This window comes from Pezoporus wallicus, unplaced genomic scaffold, assembly GCF_028554395.1.
Source record: "Pezoporus wallicus isolate ANWC-B61680 ecotype Strahan unplaced genomic scaffold, APGP_CSIRO_Pwel_v1 contig_6566, whole genome shotgun sequence".
NCBI classification, from domain to species: domain Eukaryota; kingdom Metazoa; phylum Chordata; class Aves; order Psittaciformes; family Psittacidae; genus Pezoporus; species Pezoporus wallicus.
In genome coordinates this window covers 972,311-998,679 of record NW_026638763.1, presented here as the reverse complement: position 1 = coordinate 998,679, position 26,369 = coordinate 972,311, and the positions used below count along the sequence as shown (strand labels likewise).

General features: G+C 39.7%; 1 protein-coding gene across 1 annotated transcript in view; it reads right to left on the bottom strand.

Moving 5' to 3' along the window:
• Window positions 1-26,036, bottom strand: part of BARD1 (BRCA1 associated RING domain 1) — a 46,492-nt gene extending 20,456 nt beyond the window's left edge. Inside the window, exons 1-6 of the mRNA XM_057412370.1 lie at window positions 25,894-26,036; window positions 25,717-25,773; window positions 22,193-22,338; window positions 14,597-15,588; window positions 4,729-4,809; window positions 3,836-4,008 (exon numbers count right to left, since the gene is read on the bottom strand). Coding sequence (XP_057268353.1) covers window positions 3,836-4,008; window positions 4,729-4,809; window positions 14,597-15,588; window positions 22,193-22,338; window positions 25,717-25,773; window positions 25,894-26,036 — 1,592 coding nt within the window. The remainder of the gene's footprint in view (window positions 1-3,835; window positions 4,009-4,728; window positions 4,810-14,596; window positions 15,589-22,192; window positions 22,339-25,716; window positions 25,774-25,893) is intronic.
• Between the last annotated feature and the right edge of the window lie 333 nt (window positions 26,037-26,369).

Genomic DNA, 26,369 nt, shown 5'->3' with positions numbered 1-26,369 from the left:
ATCACCTAAAAGAAGAAATAAAAAGTAGGGCAACACAACAATTTTTATCAATGCTAAACTTACTGTGCATGAAGAACTGGAAAGAGAGCCCATTTGAGTGAAAGCATTTAGGAAGTACTGTGAAATTGCAAACACACAGATCTAATTTTTCAAATCACTTGGCTTGCTGTGAAGCAAGGAAAAAAGAATTCAAGGGAGTGAGCACATGAAAAAAAAGCCATAAAAAGAAAAACTAGCTATGTGTAGGAGATTAACTTAAAAAAATTAACTAGACCACCAGGACAATTAATAGGTCCACTGGTCTATACAATATTTTTCATTTGTAGTTCTTATCTTCCCCAGTCAGTGAAAACTTCAAATGGCAAATGAAGTGCCACAGCTATTAAATCATACAGATTTCCAAAGAAATTTTTTGCCAAGGGATAACGAAATCCCAGGATTTCAGTATTTGCCTTCTGGTAAAAAAGGTAGTTTTCATCTGTGTTTACTTGGTCCAAAAGATACACAGCTGCTTCATATTACATACATTCAATGCACTAGGTATTAAAACAAGCAAGGAGAGAGAACTAGCCTGAAAAGACACGTGGAATGAAATGTACTTGATGGGTCTGTGAACCTGATGATCTAAAACTGAATTAGCCTCGGCTCTCTAACAGCAAGGGTTATGCTAGTATCTGTGTGCCTCATGAACTGGGGTCCCTCAGAAAGCGGCTGTGTTTGCTCCTAGGTATATCTTGCATCCCTCTACAGACCAGTAGATCTTACCTGCCTTGGAGCCTGCAGTCAATAAATATTGCACATCTTTAAAAAACATTTCATCTTGCACAACTGAGTATCATACTAAATTTCAAAACTACTGCTCTAAGCATGCTATTCAACACAAGCTCTGTTTTTATTCCAGTAGATTAACTCTTCAACACACAAGGGACATTAAGACACAAAACCGAGTTAATTCTACTGTCAAAACAGCAGCAAGACATCGGTCACTTTTGTGAGGTTTCATGCTATATATTTAATAGTATCCCAAGCCACATTTGAATACATTTATCATGTTCACATTTTACTTAGCTTAGCTAAAAGAAAAGACTTTAAGTAACCACAGTGAACTATTTAAACTTCTCCCCCGACCCCCATTAAGGTTATGAAGAATCACTTTAATACGCTAGGACAAAGAAGGCTCTCTCCTGGGTTGAAAGTTACCTCACTGAGATCCTGAAGAGCCCTCAGAAGAACCAAGGAAGTTTCATACAGCAAATAAAGCCCAAACAAACTAAATCCACCAAAATTAGACAAATTACCAGTTTGGTTAAATCAGTGTGGCATTGTCTTAGTTCACACACAGTGTGCCTCTAAAGTTAAGGCACTCCTCAAGTATATTCCTAAAGAAAATAAACCTTTCAGAAGAGATTCAAGTTTTACTCATCACTGCTCAATTTCTACTTTAGAGATCCTAAAGTGATAATGTGATATTGAGCAGAGCCTGCATTAAGTACAAAGAGGCCAATTAGAACTAGCCACACTGAAAAGAACTTTATTGTACCTTCTTAAGTGATCACCCTGCCCTTGCCTCTTAAAACTGTGGTCTGCAGATCTTGGGGATCTCAAACAAAGAAGTCGCCAAAGAAAGCAACCTTCTTGTCAGATGTGACTTCATTATAAGGGTACCTGGAAAAAAAAATTTTCAACCGTCTACATTAAAGGCAGCTCAAATCCACATATCTAAAGAAATTCAACCACTGTTTAATTGGGACTGCAACTACCAGAGACAGAAAAAATAATACTGTAAGATTTGCAAAGTCGTGATGCCCGGAAAGATCACGGTGCAATTCATTGCTGGAAGCTAGCAGGGCACAGGAAGGCAGGGAGGCACAAGACATTCTCAGAAGTCTCAGCCATACTGTTCTTGGTTCTATTGTTTCTCGGTAGTGTTTCGAAGAGGTCAGTAGAATCTTGCTACTCAAGCCTGAACACTTGGCTTGCACATCCCTTTCTCTGTGTCTCTAATGCTTTCTTTAAAAATAGGTGTGCGTGGAGAAACACGCCCTTTCCATCATCAATGCAATAGTAACATGCACAGTAGCATTCCAGCTACAGAAGATTTGGAAATCTTTTTCCAAATGGGACATACAGGGCTGGATTTTTGCCAAAGCACCTGTGGTTCCTATTGCCAGACAAATGAAACAAAGATAACAGGTGGCTAAATTTGTTCCCGCAAAAGATTTTAAGTTTAAAAAAGGTGTCTACATCTATTTATTAACACCGCAACACTAGCTATTTCAAGTACCCCAGAGATCAAGTCAAGAACAGTGAACACTTAGAAGAGCACTAGAACCCATTTTTGATATTAAGAAGGAGCTAGTTGCAGAGTTGTGACATATCCTATGTCACACTGTTTTAATATACAACTGAACATAATCTGTATTCAGTGAAAAGCTAAGACAGCATATAAGGTTTCCAGAAAGCTCTCCTTCCATGATCAAAAAGCTTCCGTTTTAATAGAAAGTCATGTTTGCTTATGTAGAATGAGCTGAAAGAGGTTCAGTTTCATCTCAGTTTGCATGGACACGAGTTACAGGCTAAGGCTAATGAGAGACCTGAAGAGTCCACTGTTGGCATTTGGAGTCTCAGCTGTGCAAATCTACCAATGCTTAAAACCTTGCATCAAAGCCATCCACTGTGCTAGACTTTCAAATACCGTGAGAAGTGCCACAAAATTAGTCTGCAGTATTCAAGTGGCTTGAAATCAGTTTCTGAGTTTGTCAGCTTTTCAAGGTGTAATGCATGGTCTTTCCTGTTCAAGAACAAAGTGAAGATGAACAACTGATCCTTGTTTTACTTTTTCATGCTAAAGTTTTGTGGGTTTGTTTTGTGGGGTTCTGTTGGGTCTTAACTCCCTTATATTCAAGATTAGCACCCGTTATGAAAACCTTATGCTTTTCCACCGAATACCTGAGTTCTCTAAGCTTCAAGAGCGAATATAGAGGGCTGAAGTGATTAAACTGAATTGTTTATGCTTCTTTATGCAGCTGGCAAGGAAAGTTGTGTCACACAAGACTTCATCCTATTGTGTTACTATACACACACATCTATGGACAACATGCATCGAACTCAGATTTTATACACACAGGCCTGGACAACAGCAATACTACAACACCTAAACCTACATTAAGCGTCTGAGAAACTTATAGCTTGTAGGATTATTCATAGACTAATGGATTCTTTCGCACCTCCTACATCCAAATGCCAAAATCTTTGAGAGGCTTAACTGTATAGAAGATTCAACTAAAAATATTTCTAAGCTTTATTTTTTTTTTTAATTAAACAGTGTACCAAGAATTAGTGCTTTAATCCAGAATGGTAAAAAATGAAACACACTCCCCACGTATCAGCCTGTGTCCATGTCACTTGTAAAGGTAGAGACTGGACTAAAACACCTTTTTGTAAGTGCAGTAAAAGTAAAGAGACAAAGAAACAGCTGTAGGAGTTCAAAACTCACCTAGCTCAGCACCTTAGATCTGACAGGAGCTATAAGAAGATGCCAACAAGAAAGTGTAAGAACCAGGTAAGCTTATTTTGTTACTTTCCTACTATAATCTCCAATACTCCAGCTATCTATGATTCAGACATCCTCAGAAAAGCTTAGGACAAAGCAAAATGGAAAGAAAATACCTACGTGGAAAAGAAGGATGTAAGTATAGCAGAGCATATGTTTAACACGCACCCCCTCACTTCAGATAAATCACATTTATTACTAGCTTTACTTCATGTTTACTTAACATACACCCTGGAAGTTGCAGCTGTGCCACAGTTAAAATAACATTCCACATGTACTTACACTGCATCACGGGAAGCACCATGCAAAAGCAGCAGCTCAACAATGCTCACGTGCCCATTCCTGGCAGCATCATGAAGCGGCGAGTCGTTCTGGTACCCTGTAGTATTCACTAGTGCCCTGTATTGCAGCAACAGCTCCACCACTTCTCTATGCCCATGATTACATGCCTCGTGCTAGTTGAGTAAAGCCACAGGAGAGGAAACTCAAATGAAACAGAATTCAGAGCAAGGATTTTTGTCACACCAGTTAACACATTCATTTTCAAATACCTCTCAGTAGATGGTGGGGAAGGTGATGCTAGGATACTGCATTACATTCCTGACATGAATTAACCTTGGACCTTAGCCCTAATAAAAAGCACAGAACAGAACTGAACAAAGGCCAATCTCATGCAAATTAAGACTATAGAGAACAAAGCCTCCCAGATTAGAGACTCTGTCAAGAGTATTCTTCAGAGTAGAAGAAGTCATGGTTGAAAAGAACCTTTTGCTTATTTTCTGTAATTCAAATAAGGAAATTTTTCATTCAACTACTTGATGTATTTCCAAAATGGTTAAAAAACACTGAGGACATTAAGAGTCTATAAAATATACATATTGCCTGCAACTGATTATTTTCTAGTTACCACAGTTATATTTTCTACATTGGCAAAATTGAAGGCTAATAAAATTTCTTGGCATGCCCTACCCCAGCAGAGGAGAGCTGGATTTGGGCACATCAGTGTTCAGTAACTGTGAATAAATTCTTTTAAACTTGTTTATTGCCACTTATTCACTTTGCTTAATTTTTTTTTCACCAAAATGCATGTAAAGGAAACTAAAACATGGGAGAGGAAAGGAGGAATGAAATGTGATTAGAAGACAGATGACAGAAAAGAAGTCTTCAGCACCCACCAGTGGTGTCCAGCCTGCATTATCTTTGACATTGGGATCTGCTCCATTTTTCAGCAGTTGTTCAACAGCTGCTAAGTCACCCTAGACAGGAAAAACATACAGTTACTAAAAAGCAATGGAGGAGACACTAAAAGACTACAAAAAATAAAAGATGCAGAATTATACATTTAGCTGCAATAAAAAATGTAATTACACAAGTCTCCCATTTAGACAACAAAAGCTCGATTGGTTTGGAGGCCATGGTTTATTGTTACTGTTCATTTAGAAGCACCTACACACTTTACACAAATATATACTGTCAGATAAAAATGCACATAACAGACTTAACCCAGAATAAATGGACAAGTTTGTGCTACAAGGATTAAAGTCAGGAACATTTATTGAGAATTTACTTGCCCTTCAGATTAGATTTTTTTCAAGCTAATCTAAATAACTGATTAAAAACATGCTTAGGTGAAACAAATTAATAAGCCTGACAAGTCTTGAACCAAACGAAGAGTTTTATTCAACACTGCAATTTCTGTTCATGTTGAATCTCACTGACACTTTCTCTGACAGCTGTTCTACCCAAAGAGTTTTCATTTGCTTTTTGTAAGAATGCTAAGCAAGAGAATGTGTGTGGAAAACGGTGGGAAGAGAAGAGGCTGAGACAAGGCAAAGGAAGAAACAGGGCAGAGTCTGTGAATCAGAGGTTCTGACACTCTTAAAAGGCAAGTATAAAAGAGAAAGTTGGTAACAGATTGAAGCATATATAGATGCAGCTACAAATAGGCAAGGAGAATCCTCCTGTGGACGCTGAGGCACAGAAGTCTCAACAGTGCAGATCTTCTTAAAAACAGCTGGGAAAAGTAACCCAAAGAGACTAAAATCAAGCAGACTATGAGGCCCTTCTCCTTTCACAGAACAGTCTGCACCGCTGCATGTTGGTACTTCAACCTCACTGCACCATGGCAGCCAGTGCAATGGTCTGCCCTACTGGAAGAGGCACTATGAAGTCTGCTCCAAATTTTTTGCTAAAACCTGGGAACAGGCCAAAGGAATGATTTACCTGCACTATTACAGATTACGAGCAGTCATGCACCATTTCTCAGCTGATGGAGTAACAGGGAGGAAGGAGATTGCCAAGTGTCACCACATGACCAAAACCTACCTAAATAATGCAAGCTTTTAAAAGGCTAAACTAGCATAGTAGTTTCTGCATGGTTTGTCACCGATGCCCCAGTTATTCTCATTGTACGTTTTGGATGTGTTTTTTTGGTTGGTTTTATTTTTTTTCAGGATCCACCCCAACCAAGCATTTCAAGACAACTCCTAGCACTTTCCCTAGACCAGGGTATTGTGATCCCCAGTGAAGAGAGTAAATACAAACTGGTATCTAGCTCTTGTGCCCTTGGCCAAACTTGCACTATATATAAAATATTAGGACCTGGAGGGGGGAAGAGAAGTTTAACCCATGACATACAGAAAGTTCCATGCCCTTAAGTAGTGGCAAGTCAGGAATTCCTAGCTGTTACTCTACAGCACTGTGAGAGACTGATCTGAGATCAGACTCCACTGTCCATTGTCTCAAAGATCGATCTAAGAACCCGAGATGGAAATCCACCTATCTTTTGTCTCAGAGATGGGTGGGAGGAGTTGAGGTAAGACTCCAATATTCATTGCCTGGGAGAAGGGTATGAGGAGCTGAACTGGGACTCCACCATCCATTGCCTGAGGGATTAGAAGGAAAGAACTAAGACATCCATTACTTTGAGGATTGGTGTGAGCTATTATCCCAAGAATTGTTGCAGACACGTGTGTCAAAGACCTGGCTGCAAGACCAGGGAAACTGGTCCACCAGGACTGTGTAATACATGACATGAAGAGCAGAGGTACCCCCAGCCCCAACTCTTTACAAAAGGGGAAGTGGTAATCACCAAGTGACACATCTCCAGGGAGCCATTGCCATAAGGACAATTCCAGAAGGACACCTCCGTGAGGACACTCTCCATCGATGAGATCGCCATGAGGGCAACTCCACAAGACATACTCCATGGGGTACCTTCAAAGGGACTTCAGAAGGATGCCTCCACGAGGACACCCACCACTGACGGACTCTTGGGGGACACTGATCTGATACTACGATACTACAAACCCTGAAGAACTCTCACCACCAATGACGATGACAGTGGATCCCCAGGACACCGCTGGGTCCACCATGGTGACTCTCTCTCTCTCTGCACCCTGAATTCTTGCTTCATTTTTTGCCTTTTTTTCCAATCTGTTCTACCACTATCCCCTTTATTGCAATACCTTTCTTTACAATAACTGTCTCTTTGTAATGAACAAACTGTCTGATTAGGGTACTTGAGCTCATTTGTGTCTTCACTCTTGGGATCACAAACTGAAACAGGGTCCGGCACTGGGGTTCTTCTCCAGTCAGACTCTGACAAGCACACCTTAGAGAATTTTAAATTAGACTTTAAATACAACTAAAATAAACTTAATCCCATCTGTTGTTGAGGAACACTTTGGAAATACAAAATAGCTTTCTTCTTTAGTTGGAGAAAATATTAAGACAGACTGCTCAGCATAATATAAATCCTGCAAGCAACAATTGTAAATTCAGCATTCACTCCCCCCCCCCCCCCCAAAATGTTGACAATCACTGGCTTTACAACAGTCAAATTAACACATCAGAGAGACATTTCATTATATTCGCAACCTAGGTGTCCCATCAAAATGTTGCCTTTCAAAGCAATTGAAGAATTCTAACAGCAGAGTATTCTTTATGGTTGCAAGGTAACAGACATGCATCAAATCTGAAGAGTCATTCAGAGGCAGCTAAGACAGCGCTCAGCATTAGATCATTCTCTACAGAGAGAAGATACAATTATCTATAATGAGCAAGATCTGAGCTTATCATTTAAAGTTAAGTTTGCAAACATGTGCAGCAAGGGTTTGACATTTCAAGAGTACTCTTTTAAAGCAGTAAGCATAGCTAATAATTTGTGTGGGCATTAGGTAGTATCACAGCTTTTCAGAACTGTTACCAGAACATTGATTTGTAAAACCACTCTGCAGTTTTATCAAAGGAAATGTTGCTGGTGTGAATATGAGCACCAACAACATCCACAGACAGAAATCCAGGTCTACCTCAAGATAAGAAAATTGGTGTTTTGCTGTTTACAGAAGACAAATATTGTCATCACCTCAGCTGTAAGTGAAACCAGCACCAAGTAATGAGAGTGACAGTAAGGGAGGAGAAGCTGGCATGCCAGTTGTACTGTGCAGTGAATGACTGGACGGGTGCTGTCAGGGTTACAAGAGATTTGTTAACAAAATATTAAAAAATGGCTTTAAGAGGAAAAAGGGTAGGCTTAGATTAGACATTAGGAAAAAAATTTTCAGTATTAGGGTGGTAAGACACTGGCACAGGGTGCCCAGAGAAGCTGTGGCTGCCTCGTCCCTGGCAGTGTTCAAGGCCAGGTTGGACAGGGCTTGGTGCAACCTTGTCTAATGGAAGATGTCCCTGCCCATGGCAGGGGGTTGGAACTGGATGATCTTCAGGTCCCTTCCAACCCAAACCAATCATTGATTCTACAGGATTCTATGAAGGGAGAACACACTAGCTGTCCTCTCAGAGGCTATCTAGTGAGTTACCATAGAGTGAATATTTAGTTAAAAAAAGCCGAAGACTAAACTTCAAGCAGCAGATCCTTACCAGCTGTGTGTGTTACCAAGTCCCTCCTGCAAGCAGGATCACTACCATCTGACAGTGATCCAAGAGTAAAAAAAGTGCAGTTAACACACTTAACAGTTCTAACGAAGTTAATAGAATTACTCACATTTAAAAGTTTATAAATGTTTTGCTCAACTTTAAGAAAGAAAGAGTAAGAACCTGGTAGGGGCAAGTGCCAGCCAGAAATACCTATGTACCATATTATCTTGCCTCCACAAGTAAGAAAGCAGAAGAGGCTACACCTGTCAGCACAGAATTACTAATTTGCGCATGCTTCACAAAGCTGTACTTTGACTAACAATGAAATCAACTTTGTACATTTAGTCCCTTGAGTTTCCTTGATCTAGCAAGGCCAGCATAAAATCATCACTCCCAAATACCGAATCATAACCGTACCAGATGATACCAGCAGGAGCCTTCATAGCTTGTGTTAGTCTGTGACAACAGCAGAGTGGAAATGTAACTGTAGATAGTACTTGTTCAGAAATGAAGAACTGGACAAACACCAGGCAGAAAAACGCTAACATTAACAATTCACAGGGAAGTGTTGATTTTTAAGTCTCATTATCCATGAAGGATTACAACAAGCTTCTGAAGAGGCAGAAACTACTGCAGAATGTAAAATTATCTGTTTGGAAGAAACAAAGCAAAGGACATTTTAAGCTTGTAACAAAGCTTACGTACAGTGACAACGCAACAATGCAATGGGTTTGTTCTTCCTCTGCTAAAGCTTAAGGAAGCTCTAGGAAAACCACACAAGCAAGAAAGGCATTGGGGCCATCTGTTGGCAGATCTAGAAGACAGCATTAACTTACACAGAGAAGAGTACACAGCTTTACAAACACCTCCTTCCCAAGACGAACTTAGTTCCTGCAGGGACAGATGGCATGAGCCCAACAAAACAGCTCATTTGACCTAGACAAGGCTTTTTGATTTGCTCTTTTTTCATTTCCAAGTCAATTGTGTCATGATTTTAATGCAGATAGTTAAGAACTGTAAGTGTCCTTTCAACCCTATTCTATAGGGTTTTTTTCCCATTTTACCCTTTACTATTTCCATTAACTGTACTTATTTTCCACCCAAAAGTCACATTTAAATTAATGCAAACGTATTCTATCAGTTCAAAAGGGAGAGGTGCAAAGAATTAGGGCAGTATATTAAGATGATGCTAAAAACCTGTACCACTTCAACCACTTCTCTCTTTATTTGCAAAGGTAGCAAAGTTACTTCAATTTTTAGGTCAAACAATTGACAAAAACCACCATTCAAACCCAAATACATTTGTCTGAGTTACTGCAGGGGGGATGGGGGGGGGGGAGAAACTAGGTTATTTACAACTCCTAAATGGTCGAAGAGGACAAATATGAATTACAAATTGCTTGCAGTAATTGTGAATGCTGGAACCAACTACTTCCAGGAACCCAAAAGTTTCTCACCTCAAATTTCTCTGTATTTATTCACCAGCCAGCAGGCCATTTATTAACTAACAAGCATATAAGTAGCTATGGTTGACCTTTAACAAAAAACAAAAGATTCAAGAAGTTTAACCCACCTCAGAAACAGAAGTAACACCAAGTATTATTGAAAAAGAAATGGCAATTTGCTTCTAAGCTTTCAAATCAGCACTTGGGAAGATGGATTGCCTTGACTTACAGCCAAATTTCATATTGAAACCATCACACTGCTTCATATGTCATGCTACCGGGGGGATACTACCATAATGCTACTGGATACGCTACTGCTGGATACTACTACAGGGCTGCTTATCAATCCTATAGCACTTGGCTTTAACATTAGAGAGTCAACTTTAGAGATCAAGTTTCTGTCAGCACACCTCACATCTCCAATGAAAAGGACAGCATACAAACAGCTAAGTCACCAACCACACAAAATCACAAGGTCTGGATAAATAAGACCTTGGATCAATGGATGTATTCATTCACTGTGAAGCAGCTGGCACAAATTATGCTGTCCATCAATTCACTGCCTACCACTCGGGGGAGGCTGGAGGTGTCCATCTGCACAGGAGCACAGCTCCCCTCAATGCTCAAGTGGAAAAGCAGGAGGAGAGACCTTCCCTCCCATGGACATGTGTCACCCAATGAGAGACCAAAACACACACCCATCTGGTGCCAAAAGCGAGGAAATGCATGGCTGAGCAGGTCAGACAACTGAGAAAAGATCTATAAAGTTTTCTGATGTTGCCCTCCCATGCTCACAAAGCCACAAAATGTTCTTTCACTCTCCTTTCCAGTGTGCTATTAACTGGTAACAAAGCAATAAATAGGAAGAACAGTCTCACACGCTTGGGAGGAATTATCTAATAGTTACTACAGTGTTAAGTATAATGAAGACCAGGTTTCAAGGCCAGGTTGGACGGGGCTTGGAGCAACCTGGTCTAGTGGAAAATGTCTCTGAACGTGGCAGGGGGTCGGAACTAGATGACCTTAAGGTCCCTTCCAACCCAAATCATTCTATGATTCTATGAATATGAAATCCAGCACAGCAGGCTAGACACAGGAGAAGCTTTTATGAAGGCCCCCTTGGTCATCTGTCAAAATTAAAAGGTCCCTGGAACAGGAGATAATCAAAACTGGTTCCAAGGTTCCTTCTCCCTTTCTTCAGACTTGGTAGATGCTCTGCATAGATGAAGCTTTTTGTTTCCTCAGAACAGGCACAACTCTCTAAATGCTTCTAACTTGAACCATAAAAATCAAAGCCTTCTCCCAGCTACCTTCCACCCATGGCTGTTATCCTGATGCACTGCAGTTCACTATTCCTCTTCCTGGAATCCATAGTGGCAGCAATTCCACACTGTGAACTACTCATCATCTCCCTTGTCAATGCAGAAAAAATGCAGGCACAATCAAGACCTGAAATCATAGTTTGGTGCTACAGCATTTTGTAGATTTAAAACCCTCTGCTAACTAGTTAAGTAGCGCTGCATTTTTAATTGCCACATAAGAGCCAGTCCTGCAAAAAACTTGTTATTTTACTGTAAAATATTTCCTATATAAAGGGCTGTTGATTGGGCATCTTCCCACCAATTTAGAATATTAGGAGACCAACAGGTCATGTTTTGTATTTTAACTAATTGCAAGTTTTACCTTTAATGACTATGGAGGAAAATAAACACGACTGCTGTTTGCTATGGGAAGAGCCACATTTATTTAACCCAGCTTTAAGTTCACGCACACTAGAACCTTTCTTGAGAGCCATTTTGATTTCAGTAAGTTAATAACTAGTAGTACTAAACAGGAACAATCCCTCTGAATCATCTGAAACAGCACAGTACACTTAATTTTAATGCCTGATAATGTTGTTTATTATCTCTTTTAAACAAGGAAAAAAAAAAGGAGAACTCAATTAGCTTTAATTAAATTCAGGGCATTAGATCCTAGCAGCTAATGAAAATAATACAGATTTATTTGCATAATTAATGAAATCCCAGAGAATTAAGACTTTATTTCACTTTGGGGGGAGGGCAGCAGCTACAAGTCTGTTTCCCATTACACACGGAAATGTTTCCCATTACATGGAAAAACATTACTGGCTGTGGAAAAAACAAGATAAAAATATCACCCATAAAACCGAACTGGATGAGAAATACTTCTTCCAGAAACAGAAAAAAAAAAATGACAGGGCTATATTGGAAAAAAATCCAAACCCCCCACAACCACAATTAGAATATACATACAGTATAAAGCCTAGTATTTTCCAGAGCAGTTTCTTTGAGAATACACATCTATCAGTTCCATAGCAGGGCTAGGTTTAGAAGAGTGATCTAGAAATGTACAGCTTACACAAAAGACAACCGCATGCAAAAAACCTGTTTTCTTGCAACTGCCACATATCCCCAGCAGATTCATGGCAATTAAACACTAGTATTTCTTGCTCACCAATTCACAAAGTAAAGGGTTACCAAACCTCACAACCTCAAGGTGAAGTCCTCACATCATGCTGGCTTGAGCAACTTAATCCACTTCAACATGAATTAGTAACTGTGCCTACATCTACTAGCTATCAGGGGATGGACCAACTTCTTAGGAATACCCATGATTAAGCTACATAACCAGAACTAAGAACACCACAAATTAAAGGATCTGTATAACCTTCTACGTATGAGGAACTGAGGTTCAGAGACATAAAAACAACTTTCCATTGCAGAGATCCAATGGAAGTTTAGTAGCTGGAAACAAAAACTACAGCTATAACCAAAGAATCACTCTCTTTGCTTTATTTTACTTGCATTTAAAAGAGAGCGTTAACTTTGGCATTACCCTGAAACCCTACCTAGTTAAAAAAGCTTTCACTAATGAGCACCTCAATGCAAATAGAAAACCGCTGCAGAATTAACAAGGAACAGAACTGACTTCCCGTTTTAGCTCAGTAATTATAAACATTAACTGACAACACCAAATTAATGCACAGACAGGACTGAAAAAAAGCATTCATGTGTATGCCCACTCCACTGCCTACTCTGCAGCTGGAAGTCAGCGTTTCAACCCACTGGAATGGCCCTATCCCTTTCTCAGAGGGCTGTACCACTGCCAACAAGCAGTGCCAGCTACACCACTCCACTTGGAGAGTGAAAACTTCTTTATCCTTTTTCTCTATAGAATGAACAGTTTCATTTTTACTCATTTATCTTCAAAATGCTCTGCTTTGAAAAAACACCTTACTGCTGTGTCACTGCAGAAATGCTCTATTTTCTTAGGTTAAATACTTTTTTGGAACACAAATATTATACATACTGCTGGGAACCATACCTGTGCGAAAACCTGTCAAGGTAGATATTTTTTTCTTTTTTGGAACCAGTCAGTCATGATAGCATTCCTTACAAATTCCCAGAAAAACATGGAGGGATAATTTGTAAATAGTGCTTTAATAAAGTGAAATATGCAAGACTTATGATGAAAGGTAGGAAGAGATCTATCCTTTAAAGCTCTTGAGTCCTGTGTGGACAATGTTTCATTTTCACTTCCTAATTCTGTATTAATGACAAAGTATGAGATTTGAACTCAGCTTAGTTCAGCTGCCACATCCATTTAAAAAGTCTTGTGCAGCAGGAGTGGCTTAATAGACTGTGTTTGAAAGAGGACACAGTTATCAAGAACAGCCTTTGTCTCCACAAACAGAAGTGCTATATAAGTGTCAGGATGCTTACAGGTGAATCAGTTCTTCCAGTATAGGTAGGTTATTAACCACACAGTATTTCTGTATTACGATTAAACCCAAAGTACAATTAAACTGCCATACTACAAACTCTTTGAAATGACCTCTCAGAAGAGAGCTGTTGTATTAGTGCATCTGATGAGTTTAGCTATGAGCACTCACCTTGCCCTGCCTGCTTTTACATAGCAACAGGGAAGGACAGCCCTTGCAAAGAGCAAAGCCATGACGTTCTACCACAGCAGAAACCGGCGAAGAGAACAACTTCACAGCAAAATGAGTGACAGCTGTTATTGCAAGAATAACATTGATCCAACATAAAAGTGAAGTCCACTGAGAACATCCCAACTCTGTCCCAAATCTCCCAACTCTGCTATCTCTGAGGAAAGCATGCTGAGAGCATGGGGCTCAGCATGGGAATCACAGGGCACAGCATTTCCTTCTTCTTGAGCCAACACTTGCATCAGGGGGAGGATCTCAAAGATTATATAGTGGTTAATGTCAAAGAAGGTTGAATAGAGTTATCTTGATGTAGATAATTCAGATCAAGTCCTGGCTGAGTTACCAGGTCAAGTTAAACTGATCAAGATCACCCAGTAAGATCTGAAATACTTAGCTAAACTCCTTATGACTATTCACAGAAACAGCTTTCTGGCCAAAACATCTGAATGCTTATCTCTTTCTAGAACTCATAGGGATAATTGGCACTGTAGTACATAGAGTTTCATCAAGTATAGCCATCTTTGATCATTCCAATAGTCATTTCTTTAAAAAAAAAATTAAAAAAAAAATAAAAATCACAGAATCAGTTTGAAAACTCCCCAGTAAATCTAGAAGACCAGAAAATGGTATTTCCTCCCCTCCTTCCCCGCAAAAATAGGATGTACTCAAGTAACTAGTTTCCAGGATATTTTTAACACAACATTGTCTTTTCAAACCTCTATTTAAAGTTGAACTAGAAGATAATGATCCTACCTTGATGGAAGCAACATGGAGTAAAGTCTCTCCTTTGTAATTTCTTCTGGCAATTGCGTTACCACCAGGCGACTTCAACACAGGACTGTGTGGTATTCCTACTAGATTACAAGTCTTAGAAGTAGATGGAGTAGAGGGAGATTCTGAAGGACTAATTATTGTTTGAGAGACTGCAGAACTACTTGTCTTCATGACGATGTCAGTGAGTTTGGATACAGGGGAAGAAACCTGAACTGGTGTCTTGTGTTCAGTCACTGGGGAGATGGGGCTATCCCGAGGCAACTCCTCTAAGCAATCTGCCTGATTGACTGATTTCCCAATAATGCTCCTCTCAGTTCTTCTTGGTCTTTTACACTGAGAAGCAACTGGAAGTCTGGATTGCTCCCTTTCGCGTTTTAAAGGCATAGCTTCATTTTCTATTGACAGTGATGTCTCTGCACTAAATTTTTTTTCCTTGTTGACTTGTGGAAGGCACACAACCTCACTATTATCTCTGTTTCCTGAGGATTTTACATGTGGCAGTATTTCCACATTTTCTGTATTTCTGCTGGAGTCAGCTTCCTTTACAGACTGCTGATGGACTGTCTCTTCAGGGCTATTCGATTCTGAAGTGTACAGGACTACTGGCTGACTGCAGATGGTCACACACTTCTCCTTAGGAGTCTTCTCCTCAACTCTTCCTTTCTGCTCAGGCTTCTCTAAGCTCCACACTTTGTTTATGTCTGCTAGACGCTTCTTCTTCATCTTCTTACTCTGTTTCTGTGTTGGCTTTTTTATCAGGGTGGAGGGCTTTTCATGGGGAGGGGAAGAAATGAAATCGTAAACTGAAGACTTATCTTGAAAAAGGTCATCGCTTTTAGTCTTAGAGTGACTCTTATTCACAATGCATCGAATCTTCCTACTTCTTGGGCTGAACCACATTTTTATCTTTTCCTTCTTATTCTTTTGTCCAACATTTGAGTTAGTTGGTGTGGACATACCTTCTGTCGAATCTAAGTGCAGCAGGGAAGAGGAAAAATTTAGAGTACTCTTCAGTAGAACATTGCAAAGATTAAAAAAATCAGAATAACTGTAATAACTGATGAAGTGTTACTAACTGCAACCTATGAGTGCCTTCATTTCTTCTGAAAAGAACACATGTAATGGCTTTAAAACAGCTGGCAAGGTCACATGCCACTCTGGAGCTCAGAGATCCCAGTGCAGCTAAAGCTACCCACTAGGCAAGCGAGCACTGATAGAGAAATTCCTTCAATAGTCCAGGTTCACAACACCGCATGCACACAGATTTCTGCCCAGGTTAGAGAAAGGAGAGAAGCTGGTTCTCCTACTGAGGTTTCCTCAGAAATAGGTTTATCAAAGCGGCCTGTGCACACACAAAAAAGTGGAAAGAATGTTCCAAAAAATATGTTAACAGTTATCTGAAGATGAACAGGATAGAATAACTGCAAGCAAGCAAGCAAATATAACATCCTTATAAGAATGTTGAACATTCCTGAGAAATTCTGACTGATTCCACAGATACAGCAGATGATATATAGAAAAAAAAACTCTAAGAAATTGTGTCATGTCATTGGATCACTTACCCTTTGGTAGTAAATAATTCCAACAAAGCTAAACCTTTTGATCATCTCAAACATTTTCTTTAAATATGTGGTGAAGCAATTTTATAAGTCACATCATCCAGCAAATTACAAATCAATAACCAAGATGAGAGAGGAATATCCTGTACTCCCAGTGCATGAAATAACAGTTGAGACCAAGGGCTATAAATGGTGTTCTCAATGGTTTAAGAATAAATTAAGGAACATCAAGTGATCTAAGTTAGACATTAATTTAATTTGACAACAACTCAGTGCAAAAGAACTGACAGATTTTTTACAGACTCCTCCTCAAAAAGTTATTTTAGGTTACTTGGACGAGTCCTCCAAAGTCAACACAAAACTCATTCTTCCTGTTGCCTCCAGCATCAGGAACCACCATTCACAAAAGTCTTGGTAATTTATAGTAATCAAACACAAAACCAATATTAATATTGCCTAGTGAGGCAAGTAGGGTGATTTTTTTTTTAAACAGAACTAAGACCAAGATTCAAACATTCTTGAAATAAACTATACAAAGTCTCCATTATTAAAAGTGACAGACACTGACTGCAACAATAGATTACTTTCACTTCAGTGCATTAACTTTCTACAGATAATTTGTTTTCTCCACACCTTCTCTTCCATTTGTGGTGTTAGTAACTATAGCCTGTTTTCACAGTAAGCTGTGACAAACTCACAGATAGCAGAGTAGTCCCAATCCCTTAGCCACAAAAAAAAAAAATGCTTGAAATCTCACTCAGAACTGTGTAGCTAATAACACCAAAATAAATGTTATTTTCTTTTAAAGCAGTATTTCAAGGTTAAATGTTTCCTCAGTCTTGATTTAAATTACCCTACTTCCCACTTGAATTAAAATACCCTGCGTATTAGGAGATATAACTAGAAGACTGTAAGTAAGGCATCAGACCAAAAGTATCTATAAGAATATAGCTTGAGGCTAGCTAATCAATCATTTAGGTATCTAAAGATAAAGTAGTACAGAACTGCAGGTATTTGGTTTTTCTGTAGAGCTGGGCTTGTTGCAGAGATAAAAAAAGCACTGAAATTGAGACCGAAATCTCATAACTAGCTAGCCTTCAGAAAGACATCCTACCCAATTTCATTCTGACAATCACATCTAAAAAAAGGAAGAGCTTGATTGCAAACAGATGCAAAACATAAACCACAGTTACTATTTACTTGTCTTGCCTTCACTGTTTACAGAACTAGCAGATTTCCTTCTAAAATATTTACCTTGCTAGAACCATCAGTCATATCCAAGTAAAGAGTAGAATAAAATCAGCTTACAAAAGTAATTTGAGCAACAATTTTGCAATGGCTGGAATTCTTTTTGATGTGCATAGCACAGTAAGACTTTAAAGTCCAAGTGACAAATTCAAGTAAAAGCACTGTCTTTCAGAAGTGTGATTTAAAGCAGCATAACACAATGAAGTATTTACACTGGAAGCTATGTATATGCCACTTCTGGCAGCAAGGAAGCTTGTGAGAATTTAAACACAAGGGTTCTTAAACTGATTGTTCATTACTGGTCGCTCAGCAAGGACTTACTAGTCAGGTTATTAAAAACCTGCTGAAATAAATACTTTCCCAGGATTATTCTTCCTCACATGCAACTACTTCAGGTGTAAGAATATGTTGGATGTCTTAGCACAGGGAGGCCATGAATGTGATTAAAAGGCCATGCATACTGCAGAAGAGATCTGTCATATCAAGAGGCCACGCAGAGCATCTTCATGACCAACTGGGGGACAAACTGCAGTTTCTGCCAGGGAGTGGCAGAAAATGTCTCAGCTATTCTTCAATGACTCCATCTGTTGGAATACTCTGTAGCTAACATAAACTTCACCTGAACAGTTCTGCCTAGCACCACAGAAAAACATTATTCTTAAGCCTCTGCTGCTCTTTTCCTCCATTTCCAAAATGTACAAGGTAAGGTGTAGAAGCAATAAGGACAAATGGCCAATCTACACTACCTGAAAATTTAATCCTTTGATGCACCCAGTGCTGTGAAAAAGAGAGGAGACACAGTGCTAAGAAGCTGAAAGGAAGTTCTTATGGCTTATCATGTAAATGCTAATTTATATGAAGAGGGTATTATCTGGTAGCTAAGTGCATTCAGTTAAACTACCTCCAGGAAAAACTGCTCTTTGAAAAAAATCAATCCAAAGGAATTCTTTGTTGTCTCCAAGTTGGAAGCCAGAGATTGTCTCAACTGGAATGAAAAAAATGACTATATATGATTAAGATTTGTTCTTTTTAATACCTAAGAAGCATCCTCTCAAAATTTTTAGAGATGCATTGAGACAAGATAAATCAGTAAAACATGCCTTGCTAATTCTAGATTTTAACCATTTGCAATAGTATAAAGAGTATTCACAACAACAGTATTGGAATCAGCCTATAATACATGCAGTAAATTTACTCTCCATTAGCTACTAAATATAACATTCATATACATAAACTAATAACTGAATTCTTTATAAATTACTGATTTGCACACAATAAGCGAAAGTTTTTTAATGCTGACGTTTAACAGAGTTGAACTTCTGAAGTGTTAAAAGGCTTGAGAGTAGACAAAAATACTAGGAGATAACACAGTGCCCTGCAACTAGAGTTACATCTGTTAAGTTCTGCTGTAGTGCAGTAACAGGCTAGAGCAGGGGGAAAAAAGGAGCAATTAGAAAATGTGGTTTAGCTATCATTAATCTGCATCAAAAGAATATAATGATGCATATTGTGTGCCTTCCAAATTATGCTCTATTATGGGTTTCAGAACAGAAGTTGAGAAATCTCTTTGACAAACTAGTCCCTTATTAAAAATCAAAGGAAGTGCTTTGGTACCATCTGTGCAACATTAGTGCCTTCACTAAAGAATTATTATTTTGCACCTTAAGTATTCAACACAGGGAAAAAGAAGAGAAATTCCAGCCATTCAAAACCTCATCTTGAGCTATTATGAAAAATGTCGTAACATACATGGAAATACAATGTAATCTGTTACAACAGGAGTTCAACATCTTTCCTTCCACATCAGTAAATGTGAAACTAAGTTATGATATTATAAAGGCTATTCAAAAGTTAACCTCTCCCACTGTCCACCTGCATCAGCATGACCTTAGGAAGCTCTGACCAACACCTGCAAGATCTAGCTCTGTATGAGGAGAGGAAACACTTGACTGAAGCAGATTATGTTATTAATAAGGTAAAAATAATCTATAAATGGTTGTTGTGAATATTTAAAACAATGTCTTTTTTTTAAAGAACATCGCATAGAAAAATCTACCGAAGTATTCAGAAATTCACTTGCAAAATCACAACTGTAAATCAACCTTCTTCACCTCAACTATACTTACACGCTATGTCCACGATTCAACCAATTACCCACCTATTAAGCCTATCATCCCAACAACTTCAATTCTCAAGATGGCTTGGATTCTACAAAATTAGAGCTAAGGGTTTTGAGGTGCAGACATCCCATCTATGAAGCCTGCTAGGCAGTTAGCTTGCTATTACCCTCACAAAGGTACTAGCTAGGCAATGAAAAGGTCAGGCAGCCCTTCCCACAGACTAAGGGTATAAACAAGTGAATTAATTTTGAGACTCAGCATTTGCTACCAATAGCTTGCATTTTCTAGCCAGTTTCAGGTAGGAAATTACTTGCCAATTCCCCATCAGTCACCCCAGTGCTATTCTGTACTGTCATTTGCTGTGCTTCCCTTTAATTTAAAGGGAAAGTATTAGCTGGTTTATGCAGTCTTTTCCGAGTTACTTGCTGCTGCTTTTTAGAGTGCACACACAGCCTATAATAAGCTATGCTTATCCCAATGGAGTACAAAGCAAGATCCCTCTCAGATCTACTGTGGGATTTCAGGGTACAGGGATTTTTATACTCGAAATATTCAACAGGTGACTTTAACCCTATCCTCTTCAGTCACTGCAGTTCTGTAGGTTTTTAAAGACAACACACACACTTGCTGTGTTCACTAGGGCTATTGTAGACAGTACAATGCATTTGTATTAGAAACCTCAGTGTCAACAAGGATCTCAAACAGAACCCTTGAGACAAGCCACAACTGTCTCAAAACAAGACATATAAATATGCAAAAGGGATATAAAACAATATATGGAAATATTCCTTTTTCAACTGCTTCTCTTCCTTTCTTCCACAGACATTGATTTTTCAGTCTCTTTACTGGAACAGAAAATACAATTTCTGACCTTCTAACAAAAAAGAAATTACTGTTGACAGGATTGTGGCAAAAATACAGTGCTTATAGAATATGAAAGCAATTCCTTAGCAAGAGAGGCCCCGATTCTCCCAACTCAAACATATTTCACTTTGTATACATTAAGTTCAAGACATACATCTATGGGAGGTGACAGATTTGCCAGAGACGAGCGACAAAATATCAAACAGATTTGCTCTCAAAATCTCTAAAGCTACAGCATTCTGTGATTTGCCATAGTACAGCACATAACTGGCTGTTCTAAGGGGCATGCCCATATCCTTGGGTATCCAAATCATTCCTTACAGTGACCAATCAACTCAGGAGGTTTTCCCTTCAACCACAGTCTGAAATACCCAAAAGGCCATTAATCCTTAAGACACTGTAAAGACTACAAGTTATGGAAAGTAATTTCCACATTGTTTCATAACTTAAGCTCCTTTTAAGTCAGAAGAAGGAATGAGAAGAATCGCCTCATTTGTTCTGTGGTTTAGCCACATCATGCAAACTTTATTTTAGAGGAACCATGGGATCAAGTGTATTATTCAACTTCTAGTGCAGTAAAACATCAGACCAATTTTTAAGAGATAGTCCACCTGTAAGTCTTCCAAAGCATCTAATTAGTATCAATAATATGACCATGTTACATTTCAAATACTTCTATAGCATCACAATGAGCTCCTCTCCGAGATTCTCTTCCAAATATGTTTTTAAAAGCCTTCACCACTTAAAATGCTTCCCTGAAATCCTGTTTAAGCCATCATCTGTATTTCTATCCTCCAGAAGATTTAATCACCATAGGATTTTCTATCTATAGAGAATGTATTCCTTTAGAGTTGGACATAGGCTTCCAGCCTCTTCACTTAAATACATTTTCATGTCAATAAAAAGCTACCCCATAAATGATCATGAAGGTGCTGATGGGATTAGATTTAGAAAAAGAATCTTTAATTTAGACAAATATATTAGGAAGCAACAATGAAGGAAAAATAACTTTCTGTATCTGATAGCTAAATTAATGTTTTCTAAAAGTTAGTATTACATAAAATGCTCTCTGAGCTTGCAGAAGAGACATACTTTCACCTATGCTTATTTCACTTAGCTTTTTCCTACTTTGACAATCAGCTTAAAATTTCATAGAGAGACGAATTCCCAGAGTACAATCTCCACAATCTTCTAGCACAGTCAGCAATGACAAAATTCCGTTGTAGCAGACTAGCCGATTGGTAGAGACGAGCAAATAAATGAGTTAAGACTTGCTTTCTTCATCTTTAGGCAAGACACACAGATAATTGTTCCATGTGCAAAAACCCTAAACTGAAAACTACTGGGACAGGACACATGCCTCAGTGCACAAATACACAAAAGGAGGAAAGGCGAGAGAATACATGTCCCCCCAGAGATATTTACACTGCAGAACATTACACATTTGTGCTCCCCTGAAGCACAGGACATGACAACTTGTGCCCCTGATTTGTGCAACTAACTGCTACGTGACTTGTGAATCTATCCCACTTTTGTCTAATTTTGGAAGACAGATTCTAATGAATTATGGACTAAGCCACTCATGCGGAGTTTTTAGTAACATAGATTCAAAGAACAAGCAATCCATACAGACAGTTCTCTTCAAATCAAGTTTCCCAAACATGATTCAGAACATCCTTTCAGAATGTTAAACAGGGCTGCACTACTCATTCTCTAGCAAGCCTCTGAAATGAAACAGAGTGGTCTGGATCCACTAGCAGTCAGAGACCCAGGTTTGCTCTTACCTGAGGTGTCCACACCCAGGAGATGCCGCAGCCTGCTGCAAAGCTGAATCACGTTATCAAGTTGACGGTTTATCTGTGCATCTTGCACCCACGCTGGCATGTGGCACACTGGGCATTCTATGCCAACACAGTCACCCACACAAGATCTGAAAGTCAAATGTGACAATCCATTATTCAGCATAAGTTATCTACTGTACTCACTATCAACCTTTTCATACCCAAATGCTCAACAAGAATCTCTTATTTACGCATTGACAAATCACTACTGTAAAGCCCACAGGAGTTAGTCACAAATAGAGGAGAGGACATATTTATTACAGCAAGTGAAAATTCATAATCAAGCAAGCCAAGCCCAGAGCCTCATCAGGACACTGAATGAAAGTTATTTTGAATGCGTGAAGACATATCTTGTAACTCCCACTAACTAACTGATCCAAATTTTCAAGGTATGCTCCATTGCTGTTTTGTCTCCAGATTACAATTAGGCTTGAAGTATCAAAACTGTGCATCATTCTAACCTCAGCTAATGGTAGGGCTATTTTGCAGCCTCATTTTTAAGCAAGTAACAGAAAGACAACCCACAGTAAACTATCATTTGCATTTTTTTTACTTAAAATTTTCTTGATACTGTGAAGTTTCACATTTCTGAACTCTTTTCTGCAAGTAGTCCCACAGGATCTGCAGGTGAGCAGAGTATTACATCACTTTTTCAGAGCATTTGTATCAGGAAATGATCAAGGTGAGGTGGGTGGGCAAACATTTACTCAGTAAAGGTCATTTAACACTTGTTGCTTCTTAGTAATACTTGTCTTCCCATGTGAGCCTAAAATCTTTTATTTGTTTGATTAGTCTAGTGAGAATACCATATGATTTGTCACCCAAACTGCAACATTCAAGGGACATTGTTACTTCTCAACTCCAATCTATCCTATTAAACACAGCTTATGATTTCAAATACCCAAGACTGAATTAATTTCAAAAATCTGTTACCTTACTATCATGTAGCACACACAATTCTAGCCAAAGGCATAACGTTAAATGCGAGCAGAACATGTTAAACATTCGGAGGAACAGAATGCAAGTAATATCAAGGCACCGCTATTTGGAGAGGAAGATCAAAGTCTGTACACCTAGACTCTTAACACATAGTCAGCTTGAAAGCTGACAGTCTTTCACCCCAAAACTAGTACTGTATGAGTGAACAATACCAGTTACAACTACCATCACTTTTCTTAAGTGAAGCATTATTTTCAGATCTGTTCTCTACGCTGGCATCTCTCCCTCAAGCACCACAAAAGCATCATGTCTTCAGTTAAATTCAAGACAGGAAATTTGCTATGTAAAAACTGCTGCTAGGTGTGTTTTGTGCTTTTACCAGCCTGCTCTTAACCAGCAAAGGACCTTGGGGTTGAGACACTGCTATGATCAGGAGACTGAAGTACCATTCTTGGCTTTGATATACTCTACATGACATTGATAAATCACTTGGAGCAAAGAACCAACCAGGGCTCATTCTCTAGGAAAGCTGGCCTCAGATTTCCATCTGTAAAAGGTAGTGCAAAGGAAATGCAGAACGACTTTTATACCATGACATTTCCTAATTACATCTAGCTGCTGGGTTTTTATAGTTAATGGATAATGACTGTAACTAACTTAGTAGAGTTACTCAGACAAAACTGCAGAAACTGATCTTAATAAATATCCCTGTCCATAATACAACCCATGCTGAGGGAGAACCAGTTACATTACGTGTGACCCGATTATTGAAGTTCATTAGCTTCACATATTTTATTGCATATATCAGAAGCCAGCTTCAGCCATTCACTCCACTCCTTCCTGGGCATATTAATAAATGCCTGTCTTCAGCACTGAAATCAAATCAGTTCGGGTCAGAATACTGCAGATTTAATCCATGTTATACCGAACTTGCTTGTAAACAAATTAATCTAAATTTCCTTAGGTTTATTTAAAAAAATAGCCCCTATCCAAGACTCAATCATCAAAGGACACATTATGTTAATGACTAAAAGCTCAGGAATGCAAATGAGAAGAGAGAAGGCATAACAGCAACTTGGTAAGAGCAAATAAACTCTCTTCCTGGAGTAAGAAATAGCTGTTAATGAGTGCTTAACATTCATATTAGCTACTCTTTCCAGTCTCATCACTGCAAACTGCATCAATTTTTTTTCTTAGAAAATAAAAATAAAAAACCCCAAACTCACAAAAGCATAACTAAAAATCCTTCAACAAACAGTAGGTGTTTTAAGTCTGTCACTTAGAACACACTGGGGGTGTGTATATTCAAAATAAAACCACAAGGCCTTAGATACCCAACAACTAAACAGTCGTGTTTATTAAGTCACTCTTGCATTACCCTCCCTCAATCCACACTATACGGGGGGGGGGGATAATTATAAGGTATTTTATAACGTAGATAAGAATATATTTATAAATAACTTGTACAAGCTTCTGGGGGTTATTTCTCCAAGTACAAATAACAAAATTTGCTTCAGGTGGCACAATCTTCTACAGCAATTGATGGCCAAGGCTGGGAAAGAACTCACATGTCTGTATTAAAATAAATTTGTCCATCTTTTAATATATCTATACCAGAGAAAGGGATGCTGAGGGCATCTGTCCCACTATCAGTTACTCCATAAAAAGCAAGTATTTTACTCTTCGGGCCTTCAACACTTAAAGCTCCTCTAAGTAAGATGCAGCCAAAGACAGGGAGTGAATAGAATGCTGGCAGGAAGGCAGGACTTCATTCTGCTTTTACTGACACAGTGACTACAGTAGTAACAAGAGAAAAAGGTATCTAGACTGGCTTACAAGCAGAAGTTTGAAAGGGCCTATCCTCTCCATCCCATCTGTACTGTCCAAAGAAACTGTTCAAGATACATGACTGAACTTTTAATTCCCCATGTTTGCATTTGCATGCCATGAACAGCAGTGGCATACACGACAGCCAGAAGGTTCCATCCAGTGGCTTCCCCATATCAGGTTCTGGAGCATGAACATTTCAGATTCTGACTGTACCAATGTTGCAGTGAGCTGTTTTAAGAGAGGCCAAGTGACTACTGCCTCCTCAGAACTGTCCCACTGGCAGGATGCTTCTAATTTAGCAATTTTTAACTGCTCTCATGTTCGGATGGACATGAATACAGGAACAGTTACAGTGGCAGATATGAATGAGTGAATCCATTAACATAGCAGAATGCCAATGCAATGACAAGCAACAACCAATCCTCTGAAGCACACCAAAACCCCGTTTTCCAGACTGCTCTTTCTTGTTCGTTTTGAAGGGAGCAAGAGGAAGTTGGGAGATTACAAGAAATGGAAATTTTGCCTCCTACCCCACCAGGACTGGACAAGCTCCCCACACACCTCCATCAGAGTGAGGGTTCCCTTCAACCTGACCAAAATCCTGAAGCCCAAACCAGCACCTGAAAAACCCTTCGAAGCGCCGGCGGCCGGAGAGGGAGGGAGGCGGGCGGCCGAGCCCGGCGCACCGCTCTACTTACAGGCAGAAGACGTGCTCGCACTGCCCCAGGGACACGGGCTCCCGCAGGACGCCGGCGCTGTAGGCAGAGGAAGGAGAAACACGGCACTTTTAAACACACGCGGCCTCCAGGGACACTGCGCCAGCGGCGGCAAAGCTCGCCGGCTGCGGGAGAAAGGAGAAGGAGGGCAACCATTACCAGCGAGAGCAGCTCAGCGCTCTCTCCAGCCGCCCCAGTGCGGCGCGGGTGCAGGCCCAGGCGGGGCCAGGCAGCGCCATGGGGGGAACGGCGGCACCCAGAAACGGCCGGTTGCCCGAACGGCCACGCAACGCTTCTCGCATCTCCTGCAGCCGTCGCCACAGCTCCGAATTCCCCGCCTGCCACCACTGCGCAAGCGCGGACGGCCGCATGCCCGCCAACACGCATGCTCGTCCCGAGAAGCCGCGCTTGACCGCGCTTCGGGAGCGGGGCGGGGCGGGGCGGGGTCACTGGCGAAGGGAGGGCCGAGGTAAATGGCGGGCTGAGGTAAATGGCCGGTTGGGTGCCAGCCAGCTTGAAGTATTCAATAGCGTCCACACCAAGCAAGCACCCCAGTCCGTTGCATCTATATACATCCTTCCAATACCTGTTATCTATAACGAACAGATGCAGCACAAACATCTCCGGCCCAAATG